The sequence below is a fragment of the Scomber scombrus genome, chromosome 7 (genome assembly GCF_963691925.1).
Source record: "Scomber scombrus chromosome 7, fScoSco1.1, whole genome shotgun sequence".
NCBI classification, from domain to species: Eukaryota; Metazoa; Chordata; class Actinopteri; order Scombriformes; family Scombridae; genus Scomber; species Scomber scombrus.
In genome coordinates this window covers 10,723,042-10,747,487 of record NC_084976.1, presented here as the reverse complement: position 1 = coordinate 10,747,487, position 24,446 = coordinate 10,723,042, and the positions used below count along the sequence as shown (strand labels likewise).

Here is a 24,446-nt window from a genome sequence, read left to right as displayed (position 1 = left end):
TTCCCACCTGTTTTGGGGGGTTGTGGTGAAACCTGGCAGCCCAGTAGCAGTCAGCAGAGAGCCAGCGGAGAGTTGACAGGAACAACATCACCGATCTGAGCACACACATTATTTATGGAGAAACGTCACTTCACGTAACGAGAAAAGCCTCTGTTTACTGCGATAGCGACTGACACTTAATTCACAAGCTCGCCTCTACAACAACGACATGAATCATATGAGTAAGTCGTAATACTTGTTACTCATTGTTTACTGCGAGTTTATCAACTGGGGTTAGCTTTGCTAGCTGAGCCGCTAGCGTATCCACTGACGTTAGCCAACGCAGATGCTAGCGTCATGATGTGCTTTTTCTTTTTTTGTTGTTTTTGAATAACAGTGCTAGCAAGCAATATAATGTAAGTAGTGATTAACACCAGCCCTGGCAACAAACAGAAGAGTTTGCAGCTAACATTATCTAAGGTCAGTTGGCTGATGAATGTTTTTTTTAAGCCAGATATGTAAAAAAAGCTTTTTTATCGCGGACTGTTAACACAACACACTAGCGTCGTTTTTGAGCTAGCGAAAATGGTAAACACCACACAGCGTGGGGAAAGGCCTTCGTGAAGGAGTTTAGTGACAAGTGGCGAACTACGCAGACACACTGTTATATTCCTTTATTCATAACTGCGACTCCTCGTAGCCATAGTTAGTAATGTTGTTGTTTGGCGCTGTCATGGAGGAGCGTCGTTAACTATTGCCAGCTTAGTTAATTAGTTATACATGTGGAGAGTCGCCTTATAAAGTAGTTTGTATAGGCGTTTATGAGGTTAGATAAGTCTGGTTAGATATTACTGTGTGTATTATCAGGTGTTTACACTGTCTGCTGGTCTTGACCTCTGTTTGTGGTTTTGAGGCTTGTCTTGTCTTCACATAGTACACTGGATACAGATGCAAGTTCACTTCTGCCACCTGGTTTCACTGTGTAAAGATTGAAGATTGTTTTTAACGTGTTATTAGTGTATCATTAGAATATAGGGTCACATATTGAGGATGGCTACAGATTATTTACCCTCCTGACATTACCAAGCATTAACATAGTTGGGATAAATAATCAGAATTGAGCTGTTTAGCTGGACAAAATTATGAATAAATGATGAACTAGGTAGCTATGTGAACTTATTGTGGACTTGTTTTATAGTGAGGGGAGCTGAAGTCTACTTGTATACTGGATTTCATTCGGAGTTTCTCCTATTATTATTTCTTAACAACCTAAACGTGATATTGGGGAATTATGTAAGTTACATATTGCAAAGCTAAGTGGGTTTTTGCTGTTCTACTTGATTTGAGCACCTGTTAATTTTATATATATATAACACAATATACGTATTGTTTTGTTAATCAGTGAACCTCTTGATTCTTGGCCGCAGGTGCAATGGAAAAACCTCATCATTCTACAGCCGCACTAATGAACTCCATATGGTCCACTGTGTACATGTGTATGTGTGTGTATGTGAATGCATATATTTGCATGATTATTTTGTATTCAACTTCTTCCTATGTTCATATTGTTTAAGCGTGACTCTCAAAATTATCCAAAGTCATACCAAGTAATACATCTCCTTGGGAAAAGATCAAAGGTCACCAAGATGACCTGGGAAAGTCCCTCCTTTTACAACGTATCTCTCTCTACACACACAGTGTCTCTTGTGGTTAACATTGCTAATATTGTGTAAATATTGTATAATTAGGCCAATGAACCAAATGCTTTCAGTCTTCACTCTGTTATCATAAACAGTGGAAAATCATTGTCAGGCAAATGGCATGTCAACATTAATGTACCATTTTATTAATCGTACTTGCCAACCTATGGGTAGTTGGACATTTTGCACGTATACCTAAAAGGTTTTCCAAGAGCTGTATTTATCTCTCTTGTACACAGAACTGTCTACACCAATGCAAAATAATTAGATTGGAAAAATTAATATGAATTGATAAAAATAGCAGAAAACTGAACTCTTATGGTTTTGTTTTTTTTAAAGTTTTCTTCAGAGAACAGCAAACTTTAACATAAAAATGTGAGCTTTCTAACTTGGTAGAATAAAGTAGAATATAATTGGCTGATGGAGATGGTGTTATGTCCTCATGATCTGTGCTGTACCTCACCAGAAATACATAAGAGCATCCCTTTGCCCAAACAGTCATGACCATATGGTGCTCTGGTGGAAGGGAAATGCTGACTCGCTGCATGTTGTTCTTGAGTTGAGGATATCTTGCTTCACAATGACTCCTGGCCTCAGTGGGATGGGCAGCTTTGGCACACAGAGGCGGAAGCTCCTAGTGATGCCAGAGGAAGTCTTGTCCCTCTCTCTGTGTGAGCTTTGTTGGCACTATGTTGAGTTACACAAAACAAAAAAATAAAAAGAGAAACACAAGGAGGTGGTTTAGAGTGCAGTGGTGAAGTGGTGAAGCCTGTGCTGACACACAGGCTTGTGGCAGAGCAGCCTGACCAACCTTGGACGTGAAGCTCTTGTCCTTGTGATTCAGAGATTCAGAGGGAGTGGAACTGATTAATTCTGTAAGACAAAGGGGCTGGTTTTCTTGAAAGAGTGGTAAAAATATGTTTGGCTGCAAGTTTTTCAATGATAGCTTTCTTTGCGTCAACTGATGTTCATTTATTTTATTTTTTTAGCTATAAGGCCTTGTTGGACTCGGACATAGCCGTGAGGGATTTTAACCCCTGTTCTTCTTCTTCTTTTTCTTTAGGGCATTCAGTATGTTAGCCTTTTGGACTTGAACAAGTTGAAGACGACTTAAGAGGCTCCTGTGTCAGTCAGAGCTCTGAACCCACAGTAGGGTAAGACATGGGGAACACGGCGACCAAGTTCCGCAAGGCTCTCATCAATGGGGATGAGGTACTGGCCTGCCACTTGTACGAGAGCAACCTGCAGTTCAAGGAGGCTCTGGATCCCAACGCTACATATGGAGAGTCCTACCAGCACAACACTCCGCTACACTATGCTGCCCGGCACGCCATGACACGCCTACTCAGGTCAGGATAAGTCCCATAAAGGATCAAAACAAACAAGAAACAAGGCATAAATGTGCACATTCAGAGCCATATTTTTGGATAGGCTGCTTTAAAAATGGGGAATGAATATCTAAGGGTTGATAGATGAGGGACTAATTTGTTAAGTGCTGTTTTTTTTTGATATGGGTCTATTGAATAATTAAATTATTATTCGCATTCCTTATATGGCACCCTTTTAGACATGAAACCCTTCTTTCACTTTGTTGCACTCTGTTGTCCCATCTACTTATTCATTGCTGCATTGTAAGAAAAAAAAAGTTCATGTTTTCTCTCTATATGTCTCAGTCCCATCTGTCTCTCCACTTAGCCATCTGTTAGCAGCTCTTAGGAATGCAACATGCTGAGATAGAATAGGATGGGGCTCCAAGAACATCCCATCCCACAAGCTAACAACCTTGCATGTGTTTATATTAACCACTCTCGTTTCTCCCACCAAAAAAAGGATGCTTGCGCTCATTTTGAAAAATGCTTTAGGGGTTGTAAAATGGAAGCAGATAATTCAAATAAAGTGAAAGCAAATATATGAGTTGATACTATGATGGGTGGATGGATAGATAGATATAATTGATGATTCTAGTTTATGCTTATTGCACTGAAATTCAGAGACTGAAGTACTGTAAGAAAGAAATCATGGAATTCACTTGGAAATGATTCATTTGAGGTTATAATCCAATGCAACAGCTGTGCCACAAATTCTGCTTTTATAAAGTTTATACATTTTCAGGGTTTTTTACATTGTCAGAAAGGTGATCATTCTACTTTATGTTTATTATTGAGGTCGTAATCGGTTGTGGTGGTGTACTGGATTGCATTATTTTGAAAAGAGTATCATATATTTTGCCCCCCTGTTAATGGAGTGGACAACATAATAGGAACACTGATTATACATAATCATATTTTTTATATTATTTATTTTTAATATTATTATATAGAATATAATGCACCCCAGCAACACCACCACCATTGCATTAGACTGCACAGGTGTACCTAATGAAGTGGCTGGTGAGTGTATATATATTATAGTGAAAAGCTTTTTAAGGGTGTGGAGATTTCTTATATAAAACAAAAGTTGAATATATACTGTGTTTCTCATAACTTGAAAAAAAGAAGAAGTTTCTTTTATATCTGTTTGCTTGCAAGTCGTCTTCTTCACTGCTTTTATTAGTGCATTGCCACATTTGTTGGTGTGGTACTGCCACCAATCGTTAATCAGCAGAGGAGCATGAAACCAAAGGCTTTGAATGAGGTCACCTGTGGGCTCGCTCACATATATGAGCGTGCCCAGAGGTGGCCTGATTCACATCCTGTAAAAATGAGCAAAACCTTGAAATGAAGTGGTATTCCTGTCTGTCTTATTCTTTTAGGTCTTTTCTCCGAAACAAAGATGGGAATCCTAACAAGCGTAATGTGCACAATGAGACATCTCTGCACCTTCTCTGCATGGGGCCCCAGATCCTGACTTCAGAGGGGGCGCTGCAGCCTAGGATTTCACGGCCATACGAAGACGAACAGCGTCGGGCTGAGTGTCTACAAATCATTCTGACATGGACTGGAGCAAAGCTGGATCATGGAGAGTATGAGACTGCTGATATCAACGCCACTGACAACAAGAAGAATACCTGCCTGCACTATGCTGCTGCCTCAGGCATGAAGATCTGTGTTGGGGTAATATTACGCAATCTTTTGGAAATTTTTCAGCCTGGGCTAATGTAAAATATTTCCAAGTATGACATTTTTAGGTGCAGATCAAAGGCAACATAGATGGAATTGAAGGGGCCCTGAGAGGCAGAGAGCAATTTGAAGGGAAGGAAGATAAAAGGAGACAGAGGAACCCTGATGTTAATACAAATTATTTAATATCTGTCATTTTATTTTAACGATATATCTTTGGAGAATAGTTGCTGGTGTGCTGCCTTATGTTGAGTCCAGTTCCTGGTTAAGAGACAATAATATGCATGCTCACCACACCCATACGTAAAGTTTTGGTAAAAGCACTCCCGGGTGAGTTTTGGAAAGATGCTGTGCAATACAGTACATCTTTATTCATCTCAGGGCCAGGATGCATCAAATGTTGAAAGACACACATTGTTATGAAGACCCTGAATTAGTAGAGCGAGTATAGTTTTGAAATGGATGGTGTGTAATCTTCATGATGAAGGATTTAAAGTTCAATGCGAACAAAAGCAATCATCAAATGGATTTAACTGTGACTGCACAGCTAATCGTAGATAATCAAATTGCAGTGCTCATGCAGTATATGATGCACTTGTATGGCTCTTCATTATGTAATTTAATATAGTAAAAAAATAAAGATATTTTATCCTAGAAGCCTTACAGTGGCATACCTTGCAAAATCTTATGTGCACCATTGCCAAGACCAAACGTCAGTGTTGAAATTGCATATTCTTAGTTAAGACTACTATGTATTTAATTTTTTCATCTTGATGAAACATTTTTATTTGAATTTGATTCAGAAGCACAACAATAACAACCACAAGAAGATGTTCTCTCTGCTGCTTCTTTGATAATATTTATCAGAATAAATGGGATTAGCATTTCTGCCATGATTTCTATGCCATGAGTATTACAGATTAAGTGGTCCTCAACTGTTTTTGTAGTTTGTGTGTTTCAAACTACATAGAGGCCAGTGAGCTTTAGCATGTGTCTCTGCCTATAGTATGTGCCCCTCGATCCAAAAGACAAATTTTCATCCTCACAGTTCCTGGTGCAGAGAGAAGCGGACCTTTTCGCAGAGAACGAAAACCGCGAGACTCCATGTGACTGCGCAGAGAAGCATCACCACAAGGATCTGGCCCTGTGCCTGGAGTCGCAGATGGTCTTCTCTCTTGCCCCCGAGGCAGAGGGTATAGAGGCAGAGTACGCAGCCCTCGACCGAAGAGAGGTACATAATAAAATACCCAGAGGCAGTGGGTATACAGCTTTCATTTTGTCACACTCAACTGGTGTCATTTACAACACACCATTAAATAACTTGTACTTTCACTTTATACCATCATTTCATGAAATTCTCTTTATGATAAGATGACACTTAGGTACACTTTTCACAGATTTGTCAGTTGTGTAATATCGGTACTGATAAAAACCTACAATACATTAAAAACACAACCTCTTCTTCAGGCATAATTTAATTTTTTAATTTAAAATTTAGTTAGAAAAGTGCTGACCAGCCCACCACTTCATATTGCAGATGCTTTGGTTAAAAACAAACACACACACACAGAGATTAGTCACAGAAAAATAGTTTGCTACAAGGCATGTGACTCCTATCATCATCAGTCTGTTACCTCATTGGGGCTGGCTGAGTAATGCGTCATGCATATTCGATTCGCTTTTAATACCTCTGTTCTCTTCCGTCACTTTGCCCCATCTTTCTTTCTACTCCCACCTTCATTCCTTTTTTGCTGTCAGAGCTCCGACCCTGTGGAATTGCTTAGAGGAAGTTAGACTAGAAAATCCTCTGCCTTCTTTTAAATCATCTCTCAAAATGTACTTTTACTGTATGGCTTTTCCTTAATTTATTTTATCTGTTACTTATTTTATCTGTTACTTTAATGTGTTACTCTTATTTTTATCACTACTTTTAACTGGTTTATGTGTTATTTGCTGACTGTGATTTTATATATGATTGTTTCCCTGCTTTCTTTTATTAGTTCTTGTTTGTGAAGCACTGTGTAATTATTGTGTTTTAAAGTGTTATATAAATGAGGTTTATTATTATTATTATTATTATTATTATAATTCTGTTCCTCTCCTGTCTTTATCTTCCTGTCCTCCTCTCTTGTCTCTGTCCTCTCCTCTCTCCTGGCCTCCTCTCTAGCTGTATGAGGGCCTGCGACCTCAGGATCTACGCAGACTGAAGGACATGCTGATAGTGGAGACAGCTGACATGTTGCAGGCCCCACTTTTCACTGCAGAGGCACTTCTTCGTGCCAATGGTACATTAAACACACACACGCAAACACACGCAAACACACGCTACTCCTTATTGGTACTGAATATTAAAATTCAAGGCTACATTCATATATTGACTTTATAGATATTTAATGTTTAACTTGTAAAGAAAACATTAATTGGGGTTGTCTTCAGATTAGACTGGCATTCTCACACATAAACTTCACACTACACTCCAGTGACTTCTTTACAGTCAAAGAGGCAAGATGTCACCAGCTGGCAACAGCTATTGTTATCTAAAAGAATTTCATTTGAATTGCTCTCACTGTCACATGCCTCGGATGCTAATTTCGAGGCTTGTCTTTTCTATCAAATATGTGAGGAAGAACACTTGTGTACTGTAAATAAGATTGCCGCAACACACACTGGCTTTTCATACAAATGAAAGTGTGTTCACAAACAAGAAGAACCAATCCTCAGTACGTGTAATTACATAAAAGGTTTTTTTGCAAAGAAAGTATACTAACAAGTATGTTACTTGTTTGTATCGCTTGTCTTATTTTTTGACAAATGAATAACTGTAATGACATTGAGTTGTAATGCTGTCAGGTAAAATATTAGCAAAGCAAAGCAATGTGTCTGACACTTTAATTATTTGCTGTTTTATTGCTAACAGAGTTGCTATTAAGCAGACAGTGTGTCTGCAGTGTAAATGCCATAAAGAATATAAAGTATGAGAGTTTGAGTTTATTATTACAACACGGGTTGTAAAAATAAATGTGTAACATCTATTATGTAAAGTAATGGTTGCTGTGAATTAAAAGCGGAGATACACGGCTTGTTAAGGGTATGAATGCATCCACACAACACACATAATATACACATTCACACATTCACACAGTTCAGCTCATGTAAAATGACTCAGTACATATGATTCTTTCCAGACAAATGCATGTAATCAACTCAATTACTACCTAACAGCACACCAAGAAATGTGTTGCTGACACGCTAAATCAATGAAGGCCTTTTAACATAAAGAGAATGATAGAATTTGGCCATGTTCTCTATACCTACAAAACTACAGCTTGGCCAAGTACTGAGTAAGTTTGTCACAGTTTTGATTTGATTTGCAGCTTTAAGCAAACGGTTTCTCAAACAAGCTTCATTTAACCTAGCTAAAATAATGTGTGTTAGGGCATTCAGATGTTCAAAAAGATTGTTATTGGACTTAAAGCCTTTGAAAACCACAACCCCAGTTAATTTAACTTGGCTCAGATTATGTCAGTAGAGGAGTTCAAAGAATATGCCTTTAAATACCACCTTCTGTAATTCAGTGGGCTGAGAAGCTGGTTTTTAAGCTGTGTGTGCTACATATGAGACATACTTTTGGGAGCATAGAGAGTGACCCCAGAATGGTGCTATATTTATTCAGCTCAGTTTCCTGTCTGTCTAATAGGGATGGAACATTTCAGGATTTCTGTTAATCTCCAGGAGAAGGGGGTTTGGGCCTTTTCATGAATTTCTTCACACATGTTCATACTTACTAGCACATATTTCTGTATAAGTCTTTTGTGTTCTTACCAAATGTCTTGCTCGCCTGCCTAGTTGCCTGTCAGTCAGTCTTTGCTTCTGCCAATTTGTATTTCTCAAGCAAAGTTTTTATATCTAAGATTAAATGTGAAGACTTTTAATTTCAAATTCCTTTAATGGCCTAATGCATGGAGATAGGGTCATTATTGATGAGTTTTAATTGAATGGAGTTGGAGGAAATTGTTGCAATATTCATTATCTAAACGAGGCCATTTAGGGTGTGAGGCTTTTTTTCTTTCAGTGGTGAAACATGTCTCAAGGCTGATAATGGCCTAATTGCACAGTTGACCGGGTCATGTCCCTTATTTTAGGAGGGGACCTTTTCATCAGAAAATTTAGACTGAGGCACAATCCAGAACTCATTCAATATTTATACGGAAAAGCTCTTTTAATGTCAGATTGAACAGCTATTCTAAAACAGAAAACCAGATGGCAGCAGGTCTACACTGTTCACTGTTTGAAAAGGCTTTGCTGGAATTGTTGTGACTGAAGTGGGATTTGTGTGTGCTTTGGTGTATCAAATAGATATTTAATCATATATATTTATAAAATTAAATGAGAAAACCTTTTTGTGGATTTTAATAGAGATAATCAAGTGTTGTTTTATCAGTCATGATGGATTGGTGTAATAGATTGTCTTTGATGATTGTCCGTATCTGTCTAAGGCCCACATTCATGAAGTATTGTAAAATATTATCACAAAAATACACTGTTTTTGTTTTTAATGCTCTGGTGATCCAGCAAGTCTACATCAGTGCTGCTATGGCCTGTGAACATGTTTGCTTATCACATAGCTTAAAAGTCTGGGTTATAGTAAAAAGATATGATGTGAGGAGGTCACCTTGCTTCAAAAGGCCATTCCAAATACCTATTCAAATCTTCTTCTTTTTTTTATAACTGGCTGACTGACCGGCCTTTTACAACATTGTACACTTATTCAATAATAATCTGCTAATAATCTCCCCTCCCTTTTTTTTTAAATTTTATTCTTGACTATCTTCCAGACACTTATTTTCATGCACTCATAACAAACCTTTAACATTTCTCATTTACCTCAATTAGGCTCCTCTGTTTTGTTTTGTGTTAACTTTTCTGTCTCTTTATTTATGCCCTTTTTGCCTCAGACTGGGACAGGGAGAAGCTCTTAGAGGTTTGGATGACCAATGCGGAGGAATGCTGTCAACGCTCAGGGGTACAGATGCCCAACCCGCCTCCAAGTGGCTACAATGCCTGGGACACCTTGCCCTCACCCCGGACGCCACGCACTACCCGCTCCTCTGTCACTTCCCCAGACCAAATCAGCCTCATCCCTGCCGATGACGAGTCTTCTCTGGTGAGACAAGTCTTCAGATCCCCTTACACTAATGTTTCCTAAATGAATAGAATAAGATTATGAAAAAAAAGAATCACTTTTTCTACCAGCCAAATTGGTGCTAAGCCTGACAAGAAAGTCATATATGTAAATGAAAAAGGAGGGCCTCTAACAACACTGCAAAGGGTAGGAATCTAATTTTGACCAGGCAAAGTCATCACAGTTTCCTCCAAACTCTTTTTAGTTTTTAGAAATTTTGAGTTAATAAGTTTAAGGAAAGTTTTTGAATTGCAGTGACAGATATGATAGATGAGAACATCATTTGAGTGAAATCTGTCATTTAACTGTACTGTCAGTGAGAAGCCATCACATGAATTTAAACTACAGGAGCTCCAGGGAGCAGCATGATTTCCTGTGCAATAAGCTACTACAGTGGCAAGGGTAAAAGCTAGCATGGAACGGCACATACTAATAGTAACTGGTAGTGAAGCCATGAAAACTATACACCAATGGCTATTTAAATTAAGTTAATGAATTCATTCAAGGGTTTCTACTGAATTCTTTATATTTTCTACCACCATGCCTGTCTTCCTGCATTAAATTGTCTTATTTTCCAGCTAGCAGTCATTAGTATTCATGCCAGGGGTCTCCCCTACAAACATAAGCAGGAGTTCCTCTACTCCTGGGAGGATTTTGTTAATTACAGTGTTTGCAAGTTATGAATATGAGAGAATATGAAAATACTCACTTCTTAAAAATGTTATTATTATGTGTATAAAATAAATCTTTCCTTCGGCCAGTGAGTAAGACAAAATGTCAGTATCAGACAAGTGTTAAGGGTCAAACTACATAGACGTCCAGATGTGTTTATTTGGTGTCGAATTGTCATGCTCATCATGCGGGTTCCCAAATAGGATGCTGGATTTACAGGGCATAGGGAAATAATAGATTTTTTTTGGATGGTGGTTGCCTTTTAATATAGGGACGGTGTAGATATGACAGGAAATGAAGGGAGAAATGGCGGCGGATAAAATCAATATGGTTGTTAAAAAAAAGTATTATGTTCCTAATCAAAGTTAATAGACTTATTTTTCACCTTTCAGCCATGTGAGATGCAATTTCTTCCCTCCTCTTACTGAAGTGCCAGTTGTGTTGCTTTATTCTGCACTAACTGGAGCTCATCACTTGACCTAATTACTGAGCAGTAATCAAGATGAGACAGCACTATAAACCTTCGAGATGCATGGACTAAGACATCGGGAGCATCGTCTTATAATAGATAGTCTTCTTCCCATTTTTGCTGCTATTTTGTTTATGTATGTGCCTATCCTAGGACAGTTGCTCATCAAGAGTGACCCCCAAAAGTTTAACCTCACTGAATTGTACTATAGAGGTGCCCTTCACTGAGAGACTAAATTCGTTATTCCTCCATATTTCCTAGCTTGAGCCAAAAACCATGCATTCAGTCTTGGACACATTTAGAGCTAAATACTTTTTGTCTCTCATATTACAAATGGAAATGAAACTCAGAAATTCAGTCTTCAGTGTATTACTTAATTAATTGACATTAGTTGATGAAGTGTACACAGTGGTGTTACCAGCAAATATTGTTAAATTTGCTAAATCTATAGTCTAAATCAAATGGCATATAATAATTAGATATAGGGAATGAAATAGGTAAGTTTAGTTAATGCAGGGCTACATACAAAAGTGTCAGCCCTCACTGTCTACTTATTGTTTTCACTCTGCGGCTAACCCAAACATGCATCAAGTACTATCTGCAAATTTAAATTTGAGCACCAAAGAAAGAAACATTATTTTGTTAGCTTTCAGCAACTACAGCACCCATGAGTCACAGATATGACATTGTGCTGCAAATCATATGCTGTTGACAGTTTGTCTCATTCAACCACTCACTATAAAAGAACACCAATAGAAGTATAAAGAGTATTGGATAAAAAATCAGGGTGTTCAAGCATGTGTTCTCTTTTATATTGATTTATTTAAAGCTTATTGTGACTTCCAGTGTTAACAATGTGCAAAATGGAGATAGATTTCAATGTTGAAGACTTTACCAGCTTTATGCTAAATGTGAGCCAAGAAAGAGAAAAATCCATGTCTGTTGTGATTCTTCTTGTTTTGTGCACACAGCACTCCACTAGCTGAGGATGTTAGAGTTAGTCACTGTTTGTTGCATTGTTTGCATTGTTTTGTAAACAAGACTAAGTCACAACCTAGTATAAGGCTGGACCGTGTTTGAAATGCTAGAGGGCTTTTAATTTGGAACAGATACGGGAAGTGGTGGCATTCAGTCGGCCAATGGTGTAACTTCATTACCCAGTCAGTGACTCACTCAGTCAGCCTGGAACAGACATTCGCTGTCCCTATGGTGGTGGTCCAGCCAAAAATAAGTTGGGACTGTGCTGTAAGCAGAAAAGTGTAATTTTCCTGGTCAGTATTTGAGAAATTGTATACAAAATAATGATGAGAAGCTGATCTTTATAATCAGTCAGAGTGTTCTACAAAAACTTTAAAGTAGCAGTGTTTGATACCTGACATTAATCTGGGGAAAGTCAGCCTGTCTGTCTCTAAAATGTTTAGTTTTAGAGGACAAAATCTTTTTGTTGAGCTGTCCTGTAATCCTTTGGTGGATGTTTCAATCCAGAGTGTTCTGGCCTGTGAGCTAACCTTTTGATTGATGGTAGCTCAAGCTGACAGACTTGATTTATCAATTACTGTATGAGAAATTATAGGTTATGCTTGTCAGACAATATCTTTTCATGTGGCTCTTAAAAGGCTTGCCTTGAACTGTGCCAATCAACCGGGGTCTAGTCAGGGGCCCATTTAAAGGTTACAGTTGATTATATCATATTATGCTCTTTCACAAATCAATACTTTCATTGTTAAAGTACACTACTAGGGTCAGTCTTTCACTGTAACATGGATGTGTGTGTGTGTCTCAAGTTTCTGTGTGTATGTGTGTGTGAGAAAATCATTTAGCCACATTCTAAGGAGAGGTCATCATCTTAACCTGCGCTGGCCTTTGGCACAGTGGTTTTTCATAAACCATGGGTATTATTGTGTGTAGTTACACACACTCAAATATCTATTTATTAAGGGCATAACTTTCCCTGCCATTTCATTCCTTTGAATATTTAAATTGAATCATAACAACATTTTGAAAAGATGGCCCTGTCAGCTCGTTGTTTAGCTTGTTAAATTTCAGGCAATGCTTACTCGGAAAAGGGTCTTGCATGGTAGGATTCATTTACATAGACTGACAGACTGCATCTTGAAGACTAATATTACCTCTTCTTTTGTCTGACAGTGTGGTATCTGCATGTCTTCCATCTCCGTCTTTGAGGAACCTGTTGACATGTCCTGTGGCCATGAGTTCTGCAGAGCATGCTGGGAAGGGTATGTTATATTTAGGTTTGGTCTTTGAATTGGCTTGAGGAAGTCTTAGTTTGCTGTCTCCAATATATGTATGTTTCTTCAGGTTTCTAAATCTAAAGATCCAAGAGGGTGAAGCCCACAACATCTTCTGCCCAGCCTTCGACTGCTATCAGCTTGTGCCTGTGGAAGTCATAGATTGTGTGGTCTCTCGAGAGATGGATAAGCGCTTCCTTCAGTTTGACATCAAGGTAGAGAGATGAAAGAAATGGACACTTGCAGATTTCTATAAAAATTAGCATTCAATACAGAATAGTGAAATTGTCTTATCACCGACAAAGACAAACGCATGATTCCTGCAGTTTACCTTTAAGGCAGAGAAAAGACTACACTGTATGTAGACACCAGTTGAGTGATGAAGCTGCTGTGAAGCATTTTTTTATTTACCCCTGGTAGAAAGTTTAAATTAATGTGACATAGTGTTTATAGGGGATATCATTTGTGAAATAGGAATTTTGAAATGTCATGGTAGAAATAAGAATAATACAAATGAATGCATGTGGTATGTTTTTATGTTTTGCATATTGACACCATATTAAGTTGTAGTTAAACCAAAACACCTCACAAAAATACACAATAACTTCTTTTTATTGAACTATTGATTAATTTTTATTCTCCTGTTGACAGGCATTTGTGGAGAACAATCCAGCAATCCGCTGGTGTCCTCAGGTGGGGTGTGAACGGGCAGTGCGACTGAACACCCAGGGCCCTGGAGCATCCACTGCTGACACTCTAAGCTTTCCCTTACTTAGGGCTCCTGCTGTAGATTGTGGCAAGGGCCACCTTTTCTGCTGGTCAGTAATCAATGCCATCCCCTAGATATATGAAAACATTTATGAAATGTTAAGTGTAGGTCTTTGCTTTATAATAGTAATGATATAGGGTACTGAAAACAAACAAATAACCTTCTGGATCATCTGCGGAGGTTTGAATGCATATGTGGGGAGGCCTGCCAATAAGAAGTTGCAGTAGTCAATGCGTGAGCCTGTACCAGGAGTTGTGCTTCATGCTTAGACAGGTAGGGTTTGGTTTTAGTCATATTGTATAGGGCATGACCAGGCAATTGAGGCCATGTGAACCTTAAAGGTTAGTTGATCATCAGTCATGGTACCCAAGTTTTGGGCAGACTTAGTGGGCATGAGTTGGGTTGATTCAAGCTGGATACTGATCTGTTGTGGTATAGAGGGACTGGCTGGGATGACAAGTAGCTTGGTCTTAGAAATGTTAAGTTTAAGGTGGTGGTCTTTCATCCATGGCGAGATCAAAGTCGAAACTGTGTGATCTTCTGGACGGAATAATAGGAAGAGCTGGGTATTGTCAGCATAGCAATGATATGAGAAACCACTGGAGCAGGTAATTGCACTGAGTGAGGTGGTGTAAATTGAGAAGAGAAGGGGACTGAGCACTGACCCTTGAGGAACCCCTGTGGATAAGCATTTCTCCCCTCCAAGATACTCTGAAAGATCTCCTTGAGAGGTAGGACATGAACCAGAGGAGGGCAGATCCTGAGATACCAAGCTCAGTGAGCATGGAGAGGAGGATTTAGTGGTTAACTGCAGCTGACAGATCTAGCAGCAATAACGCTGAGGACTGACCAGCAGCTATAGCCGAGCTCAGTGAATCTATTCCCAAAAGGAGTGCAGTCTTGGTAGAGTGACCCCGCTTAGAGCCAGTTTGTTTCACGTTAAAGACTGTGCGCTCAAGTATTCTAGATAGGAAGGGCAGGTGTGACAAAAAGCAGAACTTTTTTTTCTTTTTTCTTTAAAATAATTGATTGTGCTCTGTTGAGGTATAAAAATCTACTTTCAGAAACATTTGATGTAGCATATGACCTTCAGTGAAGACGCATTTTACATAACTACATTTGTTGCTATTACGATAAAAATTGATTTGCTTGTATAATCAAAACTGACTAAAGTAATTTCTTAAACAACTTGGGATAACTGGCCCAGTGGTTTCTGATGAGATGTTGAAAGGATTTTGAGAAAATTGAGAAGAAGTCACAAAATTTGACAATTTTAGAGGAGAAGACTAGTGGAGAAAAGATGCAGATGACTTGGGGGATTAAAATGATAAAATAATTTTGACACTAGGCCAAGCAATTTTTGAGATAATTGTGAAAATGCGAACTCGATTATTACAGTACCACCTTGAGTTCTATGAATGTAATTTTATGTGCCAACGTTGGTGTTTTTAGGTCTTACTGTTTTTGCTGCATGAAAACTTCAAGTGAAGAAATGTATGAATAATGAGACCAAAAACAATCCTATTGTTCTTATCTTCACTTGGATGCATGAAGAATAAAACATTTTTTTATTGGTTTGAGTGGAAGTCCGCTACGCTTATTTCAGGAGATATTTGACAGAAAAGCACTAAAAACATCAGGTGTCTTTGTCTAGAACCGTGTGTGTTTATGTATGAACAGATGCATCCATGTTTTGGTTTTTTTGCCATTCCTTAAATACACTATGTAAAATTAAAAATTAAAACCTCTCTAGGGCTATAATAATTTTAAAATCATAAGAAGTTCCCAGGTGCTTTATTGCTGTGAAATGGAAAACGTTTGAAATCGCTAAGACTCATGTAAGAGTTGGGTGTCCAGTCAAACCCTACAACTAGAAAAAAAGAATCCAATGGTCACTTCAACAGAGAGCTCTGAAGCTCTATTGGGAACAATTTCTCCAAAAAGCAGCACTCCATCGATCAATTCTTAATGATAGAGTGGCTGGATGGAAGCCACTGTTGAGTAAAAGGTGATGAATGACAGCCCTCTGAGAGCTTGACAAACAGCCCTTCAAGAAATCTGAGAGTATTTCCTCATCTAAGAAGACATCAAGCTCTTGGGTGAAAACCAGGTATTACTCGTGATCTGGCTAATACCAGCATTTATGCAAAGCTAAACTAAACTCCTCATAACTTGTACTCTGTACCTAATGCACAATCATGACATTAAAATTGATTCCCAAACTATCAAATTATTCTTTTGACTTGAAAGTTTAAAATCTATAACTATGTTGTCATGGATTATATGCATAGACTGGTGGATAAACACATGTGTGTTCTAGCTTGGTAGCATGCTAAACAGAGTAGAGCCCAGATACTATGTAGTCCTCCACCACGTCCTCTGTATTCATCCTCCCAGGACCCTGTAAAATATCCTTGCAATTACCTCACCCCAACACATATTAATTACCTAACTGCACTATATGATTTCTGAGAGTGGCTGTTATCTTCACTTGAGAATTCACTTGATAGTTCAGTTGACATGACATTTAGTAATGTAGCTGGATGCAATATAGGTTCAACTTTTATTGTTCCTTTGAAGCATTTGGTTGAAAGGCAGATTGGACCAATGAATGTTGGTTGACAGTTTTGACAGCATCTCTGGCAGCACTATGTGATTGATGTGTTTATCTTTTGTGTTAATTCCATGTATTATCAAGATACAGAATGCTTGCTTTGAAGAGTTCCTTTTAGCAGTCTTCATGACATGTATCTGTACCTGTCTGTGTGTATTCCAGGGAGTGTCAAGGTGAGGCCCATGAACCCTGTGACTGTGAGATCTGGAAGTTGTGGCTGCAGAAAGTCTCTGAGATGAGACCTGAGGAATGTGAGTATTGACATTAATTTTCTATCTGTAACTTTTTTTCAGTTTTTCAGTCTGTTTCATACATGGTTTTACAAAGTAATTACATAGTTTAATCATTTTAGTTTTTTTTAAACGTTTGAACATCATCTAACTCAGTCTTTTTACCAACTTGTTTGTAAACTTGTTGACACTTCTCTAAAGCCTGGGACAAAGAGAAAATCACACTTGGAGTGTTTGTTGATTTATCGAAAGCATGTGATACAGTCAACCGTGTCATATTATTACAGAAGCTCTCTCTTTATGTTTTAAGTGGAACTGAACTGTTATGGTTCAAAAGCAACCTATCACACAGAAAGCAAATTGTATCATGGAATAATTCATCATCTGTTTACAGGTTGATTTATTGTGGCATCCCTTAAGGATCAATTCTTGGCCCTTTATTATTTCTTATTTATGTAAATATATACATGACCTCATCAAAAGCACCCAAATGCATCAAAAGCAAGCTTAAGGCCAACAAACTATCACTCAACATAAAGAAAAGTGCATACATGATGTTGCCTAGAAAACCACAACCAAAATCACTTACCCTACTGTACATATAGCCAATAATATTTTAGAATGGGTTTCAGTCACTACATTTTTAGGAATTCTTACAGATAAAAACCTGGAAAAACTTGGAAAAATCACATAACATTTTTTTCCAATAAGATTGCAAAAGTATTCAAGTCTGCACTCTGCAAAAGTGTATCAAAATGATAACATTTTCCAAGAGTTATACCAGTTCCACTTTTGTTCAAATGTTTATGCATCCTCCCTATCTTCGATACAAACCATCTCTTAATCTGTTGTTTTTCAGTCTATTCACAATTTACTCAAGTATGTTTTCAAATTTTGTTGTCATTGGTACAATTCATGGTCAGCCAATAACTACATTCCGAGGTCCTCTGTTGGAACCATTTACCAGATTACATTAGAAATTCCACCAGTCTAAAATCATTTAAGAAACTAACCATACCTCTTCTTTTTCTATTATGTGTTGTGCTTCTTTTTTTTTTTTTTTTACTTACGTGCAATAAAAAAAACAAATTCAAAATTCAGAATTAGATGAAGCTACCTAGTGGTAAATTGTTATAATAAAGTGTATTAATCAATCCCCTTACATACCCAAATTTTTTGTGATGCAGTCAAGTGATTGATTTGAAGCTAAATTGCTTGGAACTCAACCACGGTAATTACAAACAGTTTAGTGCTAAGCCAATTAAAACCCACCATGTTGATGATAAATTATTAATTAAAATGAACAACCCACACTGAAAGTAAACAATGTTTAGAAGCAGTAATTGCACTGTTGGCAATCTAATAGATGATTAAAGATGGTCCATGTCCTTCCAAATTGCTAGTTCGTTGATGTGACAGTCAAAATATAAAAGCAATTATTTTGTCTTCCCCTTCAATTTCCGCATATTCTGTTTTATCTTGGCATTTATCTTTATCTTGGCAGAGCTCTGGTTCCGTTTAACAGTTGGTGGGTTGTTATGCTCTCTTAGGAAACATTAGTGGATTATTAAGGTTTCAACATATGCCTGATCAACATCAGCCTGATCTACTCACAGATATGTGATTTTATTTAGCTTTTCCGAGTTGTATCACATTAAAATGATCGTGCAAGACTAAGGACAAACATTGGGCCAGATGCAAAAACCACTCGTACGCACAGATTCGTTCTTAAACCATGCGTACCGGTGATTTACGCGGATTTGCCGCATTTACCAATTTTCTCGTATTGCGGATTTTCTCTTAGGTACGAACAACATGTACAAGTGGTGCAGTCGTACCTGTCACGCACAACCAACCTGCAGTCCTCCAAAGCAATAAAACATGACTGTTACTGTCTAATTGCCTAATGCCAGTGTGCCAACGATATCATGTCTTTTGGGGGAACTAACATTTTTCCGGGGGGGTTGACATCATATACTAGATAAGCAAGATATGATAATCACTTAATGTGACTGTCATAGCTGCATCTGCGTCAATTGCGATGATCGCTGAGCTGGACCACTGTATCAGATATTGGAAGACAAGAAGCTTCTCTATACCTTGGTGTCCTTTGGTATTGAACTGGCAGCTGCAGCAGGGGACTTGGATTCAACCATCCTGTACATAAATACCATTCCAACCCAGTCCAATGATCAATGGGTCCTACTGGGAATAAAACGCAAGGCTCCCTTCGACTCTACCCCACAGGTGCCAGAACCATGGACTGTGATTGGCAGGAGGAAATGTGGTGGAAGGTGTGCCTCTCACTCTCCTTTATCACAAGACATTCAGTTGGCAAACAGATTCAATATCTTACATGATTGCAACTTCACAGTTTGGTTATTGTGCCTGCCATTTCTGCTGCACCCACAGCAAACTTGGCCTGGTGTGTACTAAGCAAAGTACCACTAAAGTACGACCAGGTAACAGATGCCTCCTAAGGTCTGATACTTCATTCTGGAATTGATCCACTTCACTGCTTGCCCCATCTCATCAGATCGATCCCTACTCCCTCCTCCCCCATCCACAAATTGGTGGTACATAGGTTTCTTCACTCTTTTGATGCCAGTATCCTGACATCTCTTGCAGTACTCACCCTGGATTGGGTAGCATCGTCTCCAAGGTATGCAGGCACCCAGATGGTTGGTATTGTTGGTGGAGGCGGTGTTGAGGCTTTGGTAAACTCCACCAATTCTGCATATAGCTTCTCCCTGAAGTGGTTCTGGGTAAATGGCCTTTTCATTGTGGGATTGTTCTTCTTTTTGTATAGTTCCTTGTAAAAGAAGGTCTTGTACTATTTCATAATTTTGTGGTACGCACTGTAATAGCCAATCAAAGCATCACACAGATCCACAGCACCAATTATGCTCTGTAGTCGTTGTAGTTAATGATACTCTAAAACAAGTCAGAAATGGTCACATTCTTGGTTTGCCACACACTAGCGTCTTTCATTCTCCTCTTTCAGACTGTCCGTAGAATGCTTCATGCACAGTAGATCAAATGGTCACTTCAAGTGTGTCCATCCATTTTACAAACAGAAATTTGTTTTAGCGTATCCACCACATATCTCTGCATTTTTTGGTTGGTCATTCTGTTAGGCCTTTGGAAATCCAATCCGGTTTTGTCTGATTGTCCCTCATGCACCAGTGTTTTATCTGGACAATTCCTCAAAGAGGGTAGTGCCAGAATAGACATTGTTAACAAAAAGTGTGTAGTCCAAACCAAGGAGAGGGAAAGTCAAAAGGTCCATTACTGAAGTGTAAGTCAAACCCTGGCCTGGAACATGCACACTCCTCCCCTCATACTGTAGACACAAAAATTCCTTCTGTAGTCCGTTGAGTTTGCATGCACATATATTTTGTACCCTCCTTTTGTGGGCTTTGCCTTAATATATTGACTCATACTTATGCAAGCCTTAAACACAGCATCCTTTCATCCATGTTCTGATAAAGCTGGAAATGTACTTTGCAGGAATGCACTATCTTGGTGTACAGGGGCTTGATCTTGAACAGTCTATCATACTCTGCACTGTTCCTCTCATGGTTGTTGGCCTTGTCTTGTGCTTGGTTGCACAAGTGCAGGGCCCATACGATAGATTCAAAGAGATCCCATGTCATTGTATTGCCAGGGAATTTGAAGCTCTAGGGCCATTGCTTTTTCCAATAGTCCCAACCCATCATGCCGTTTTATAAGCTTTAGGAAGAGGATAATGGCTAAGAAAATGCAGAAATTAGTTTCCAAACTAATTCCAAGCTAGTATGCTTGGCAGCAGTTGCATTCATGTTTTGCGATGATGGTGCAGACAACAGAGGTGCTAAAAAACAACTTGAAAAGTGAGAGGGGAGACCATAAGGTGGTGATGTCCAGGGAGGGCCTGGCTCCCCGATGGACAAGAACCTTAGTGGGTCTGGTCTTTTACCTCTCTCCTCACCTTCATGCCACCCATCTTCTTTTCCCTCTCCCTGCTGTCTCACTCTCCAAGACACACCTCAACAGCACTTCATTGGATGTGCTGACTTTGTTGTTGGCCCTTTTGTATTATCTTCATCATCTTCATCTTCACTTTGGAAACAAGACATAAGAGAAAAAACAAATACAAATGTATTAATTCACTGCCCTATAGTTTTCAAATTGTGACTCAAAACAAAAGTAACAATATATAGTGAGAGGTGGTAATAACAGTGACCAGCTTTTTTGTCATGCAATAAACTTACAGTATATATAAACTAGTATAATGTAAAGATAGCACACTCTGGCTGAGGAGGATGGACTCTGACACAGGAAGGGGAGGCTGTGGCTGAGAAAGGGGTTCTGGCATGCGTCGAGTAGAGCAGCCTAGTCGTGATTGAGAGGGGCGAGAAGTGATGGATGTTGGTGGCCCTGGCATGTAATCTTCACCATCCTCATCATCAACCCTGTCCTCATCTGCACTTCGGAAACAAGGCAGAGGAGAAAAAGAGGAGAGAAGTCAGGACTGAAACACATGTGTTCATTCACTGGCCTAAAGTTTTGAAATTGTGACTCAAAACATAAGTAACAATATATGGGCTTTGGTGGTTTATAGTGAGCAGTAATTATAGTGACCAGAAATTGTAAAATATTATTGTTATTGTCAGTGACTTGCCTTGTGAATGGCCTAAATGTAGCCTATAACCTTTTGTTGTCATACAATGAACTTGTAATAGCAGTAGCGCATTCTGAATAAAAATTCTAGTCAAAGGCCACAGTTACACATTATGATACAGCATTTCACAGTGATGGCCATTGACACATACATGCTTTGTCTCTCTCTCTGTAGGCGGCATCTTGGCATTGCCAATGGCCTAGGTAACACAAACAGATCATTCAGAAAAATTGCTGTTTGTGAGCATAACATGAATTAAAAGATATTAGGAATACTGTGATTGTAGACATGCACCGGGCTCAGATAGAGCGGGCTTTTTGCTGTAGTCAGTTTCTTGGTGTCTGACTTGTGTTCGATTTAAGTAAAATTGGTTATGCTGGGCTACTAACTGGCTTCTTCTGGTCAAAACAATATGTCATGTGACTTTATTTTAATGTGTCCAACTAGCAGGGGCACCTCAGCTTTGGATTAGTCCTCCAGTTAGTATTTGGTCTGCTGACACTGTTTTGGCTTTTAAAACCTGTCTAAAGACACATTTCTACAGACTTGCCGTTTCGCTTCACAGCTAGTCTTATGTGTTTACATAATACATCTCTGTTGTGCAGCCACCTGATTGTAAGTTTATTTTAATTGTTTCACTTGGTCTACCTTTTGGATGATTTATTTATTTTCTTGTGTTTTTATTTTTATATTTGTTTTATTTGTTTGTGCTGTCTATGGAAAGCACTTTGTGCTCTTAGCTTTGAAAGTTATATACAAATAAAGTTATAATTATTAATAATATTATGTCAAACAGCGCATCAGAGATGATTTAAAAATAGCCAATTATTCTGTTTGTGTGCGTGAACATCTTAAGAGACGTGTATATGCCTGACTAATGCATATAAGCAATACACATTATCCAGGCAGAACACTTTCCCACTCAGTGCAGTGGTCTGTTTAGACACTGTGGTAACAGCCATTCTCATTCTGTCTCATTATGCTTTTATTTATTCTGTTCATCTCCCCCTCCTCCTATTTAAGTGGCTGGTGTGAGCGAAGCTTATGAGGATGCAGCCAACTGTTTATGGTTGCTCACTAACTCCAAACCCTGCGCCAACTGCAAGTCTCCAATACAGAAAAATGAGGGCTGCAACCACATGCAGTGTGCTAAGGTAAGTTTCCCTTACCTGTAATTGGTAGACTGTTTTCTGATGAACAATCTGTCCACAACTTTTTACATTTAAATTCACAAAATAGCCTTAAAAAAATCAAGATTTTGACACATTTTGGCCTTGGTGACTGGTTTATGGCTTGTTCAGAGCTTATCACTCAGTAATTGCTGCTTTATTGAAAACAGCAATATGCAGTGCTTTGGCATCACTTAAAAATACATCGACTGCATTATGCCTGTTCTGCTGTGATGTTGTGCGTACATGTGTAATTTCCCCATTTCCCAGACACTGTATTTTCAATAATGGTTGAATTTTGAAACCTTTACAATTTTCTGTGGATACAGCGAGGGCCAGGCTCCGGAGGGGGAGACATTTGCATTTGTTGCATTTTGCTACTATTCTTGTTGATTGTACGAGTAAAAGAAATATACTGGGGCACCACAGCCATTTGTAGATATGCCTCCATTGCAGTCATTTTTCAAATATTTAATACCATGATGGTGGGAATTGGTGTGTGTGTGCACGCCTGTCTTTCTACCTTTTAGAGAACCAATTTCATTTGAAAACCAAAGTTGTGAGGACATATTCGCCGGTCCTCACAACTTGGGTGTAGGTTCATTTTGTGGTAAGGGTTGAGTTTAGGCATTTAGTTGTGATAATTAAGTTTAGGGTAAGGGGCTTGAGAATGCATTACGTCAACAAGTGTCCTCAAGGATATAAAGAAAAGTGTGTGTGTGTGTGTGTGTGTGTGTGTGTGTGTGTGTGTGTGTGTGTGTGTGTGTGTGTGTGTGTGTGTGTGTGTGTGTGTGTGTGTGTGAGATGGCGAGATAAAAGAGTGAAGTACTATTGTTACCATCAGCATATAAGGTGGGCGATATGTACAAAATGAATATCCCAATAATTATTACAGAATTATCTTGCTATCAATGTGTATTTTCTGCATTTATTAAATTATGTACTCAAGTATCAAAACAATAAAATAAAAAACTAAACTACTGTTTATCCCATTAAATCAAACCGCTAACACATGTGTGATTTGTTGTCTAGCCCGAGCACCTATAATGTGCAGGTAGCCTTCAACTTGTGTTCAGTGATGGTCCGTCTGGTCAAAGCTCTCTAGCACTCTTTACCTTGGCTTCTCACCATCAGGCCATAATTCACTATCGGCCCATAATTTCCATTTTTATAGAAAAATTGTCAGAATCTAATGTGCAGATTGCTATGAAAATTGCACAGCCGTGCTTTGAACCTTTTTCACTCTGGGTATTCCATGAGCTTTCACCTTCCACCAAGCAAAAGAAAATGTCAAGTTTACACACAAGATGCTTCATAATCTATTTGGCAGGCGGCCATCAAATTTGCAGAGCACATTCATGCCAGCTGTGAAAGTAGCATTCATCTTTAGTATGTTGTTGTTGCTCCATCCTGCAGTTTTATATTATAAGGCATATAAAGGGGTCAATTAGTGGAGCTTATTTATGTTATTGTATGTATGTGTAGTATGCATTCATCCATTCATGTTTGATCAGTTTCCTGTGATTGGCTTATTGTATGTGGTCTGCATGTGGACTACATACCTCCTGTGTTAGGATAAAAAGCTGCATTTTGTAACTTGATTTGAGCATGCTGGTTTGAAGTCAGTACCTTGCCTATGGTGCTAAACCTAATTAAGGTTTAACTAACTAAGGTTGGGGTGGGAGCATCAC

The 24,446-nt window shown here is 38.7% G+C and overlaps 1 protein-coding gene across 1 annotated transcript in view; it reads left to right on the top strand.

Moving 5' to 3' along the window:
* Positions 1 to 86: 86 nt before the first annotated feature.
* LOC133983851 (ankyrin repeat and IBR domain-containing protein 1-like) overlaps positions 87 to 24,446 on the top strand; it is a 42,333-nt gene continuing 17,973 nt past the window's right edge. The window contains exons 1-11 of the mRNA XM_062423062.1: positions 87 to 221; positions 2,743 to 3,028; positions 4,432 to 4,732; positions 5,787 to 5,969; positions 6,906 to 7,023; positions 9,694 to 9,902; positions 13,210 to 13,298; positions 13,381 to 13,525; positions 13,962 to 14,128; positions 16,856 to 16,944; positions 22,610 to 22,740. Coding sequence (XP_062279046.1) covers positions 2,841 to 3,028; positions 4,432 to 4,732; positions 5,787 to 5,969; positions 6,906 to 7,023; positions 9,694 to 9,902; positions 13,210 to 13,298; positions 13,381 to 13,525; positions 13,962 to 14,128; positions 16,856 to 16,944; positions 22,610 to 22,740 — 1,620 coding nt within the window. The 5' untranslated portion in view covers positions 87 to 221; positions 2,743 to 2,840. The remainder of the gene's footprint in view (positions 222 to 2,742; positions 3,029 to 4,431; positions 4,733 to 5,786; positions 5,970 to 6,905; positions 7,024 to 9,693; positions 9,903 to 13,209; positions 13,299 to 13,380; positions 13,526 to 13,961; positions 14,129 to 16,855; positions 16,945 to 22,609; positions 22,741 to 24,446) is intronic.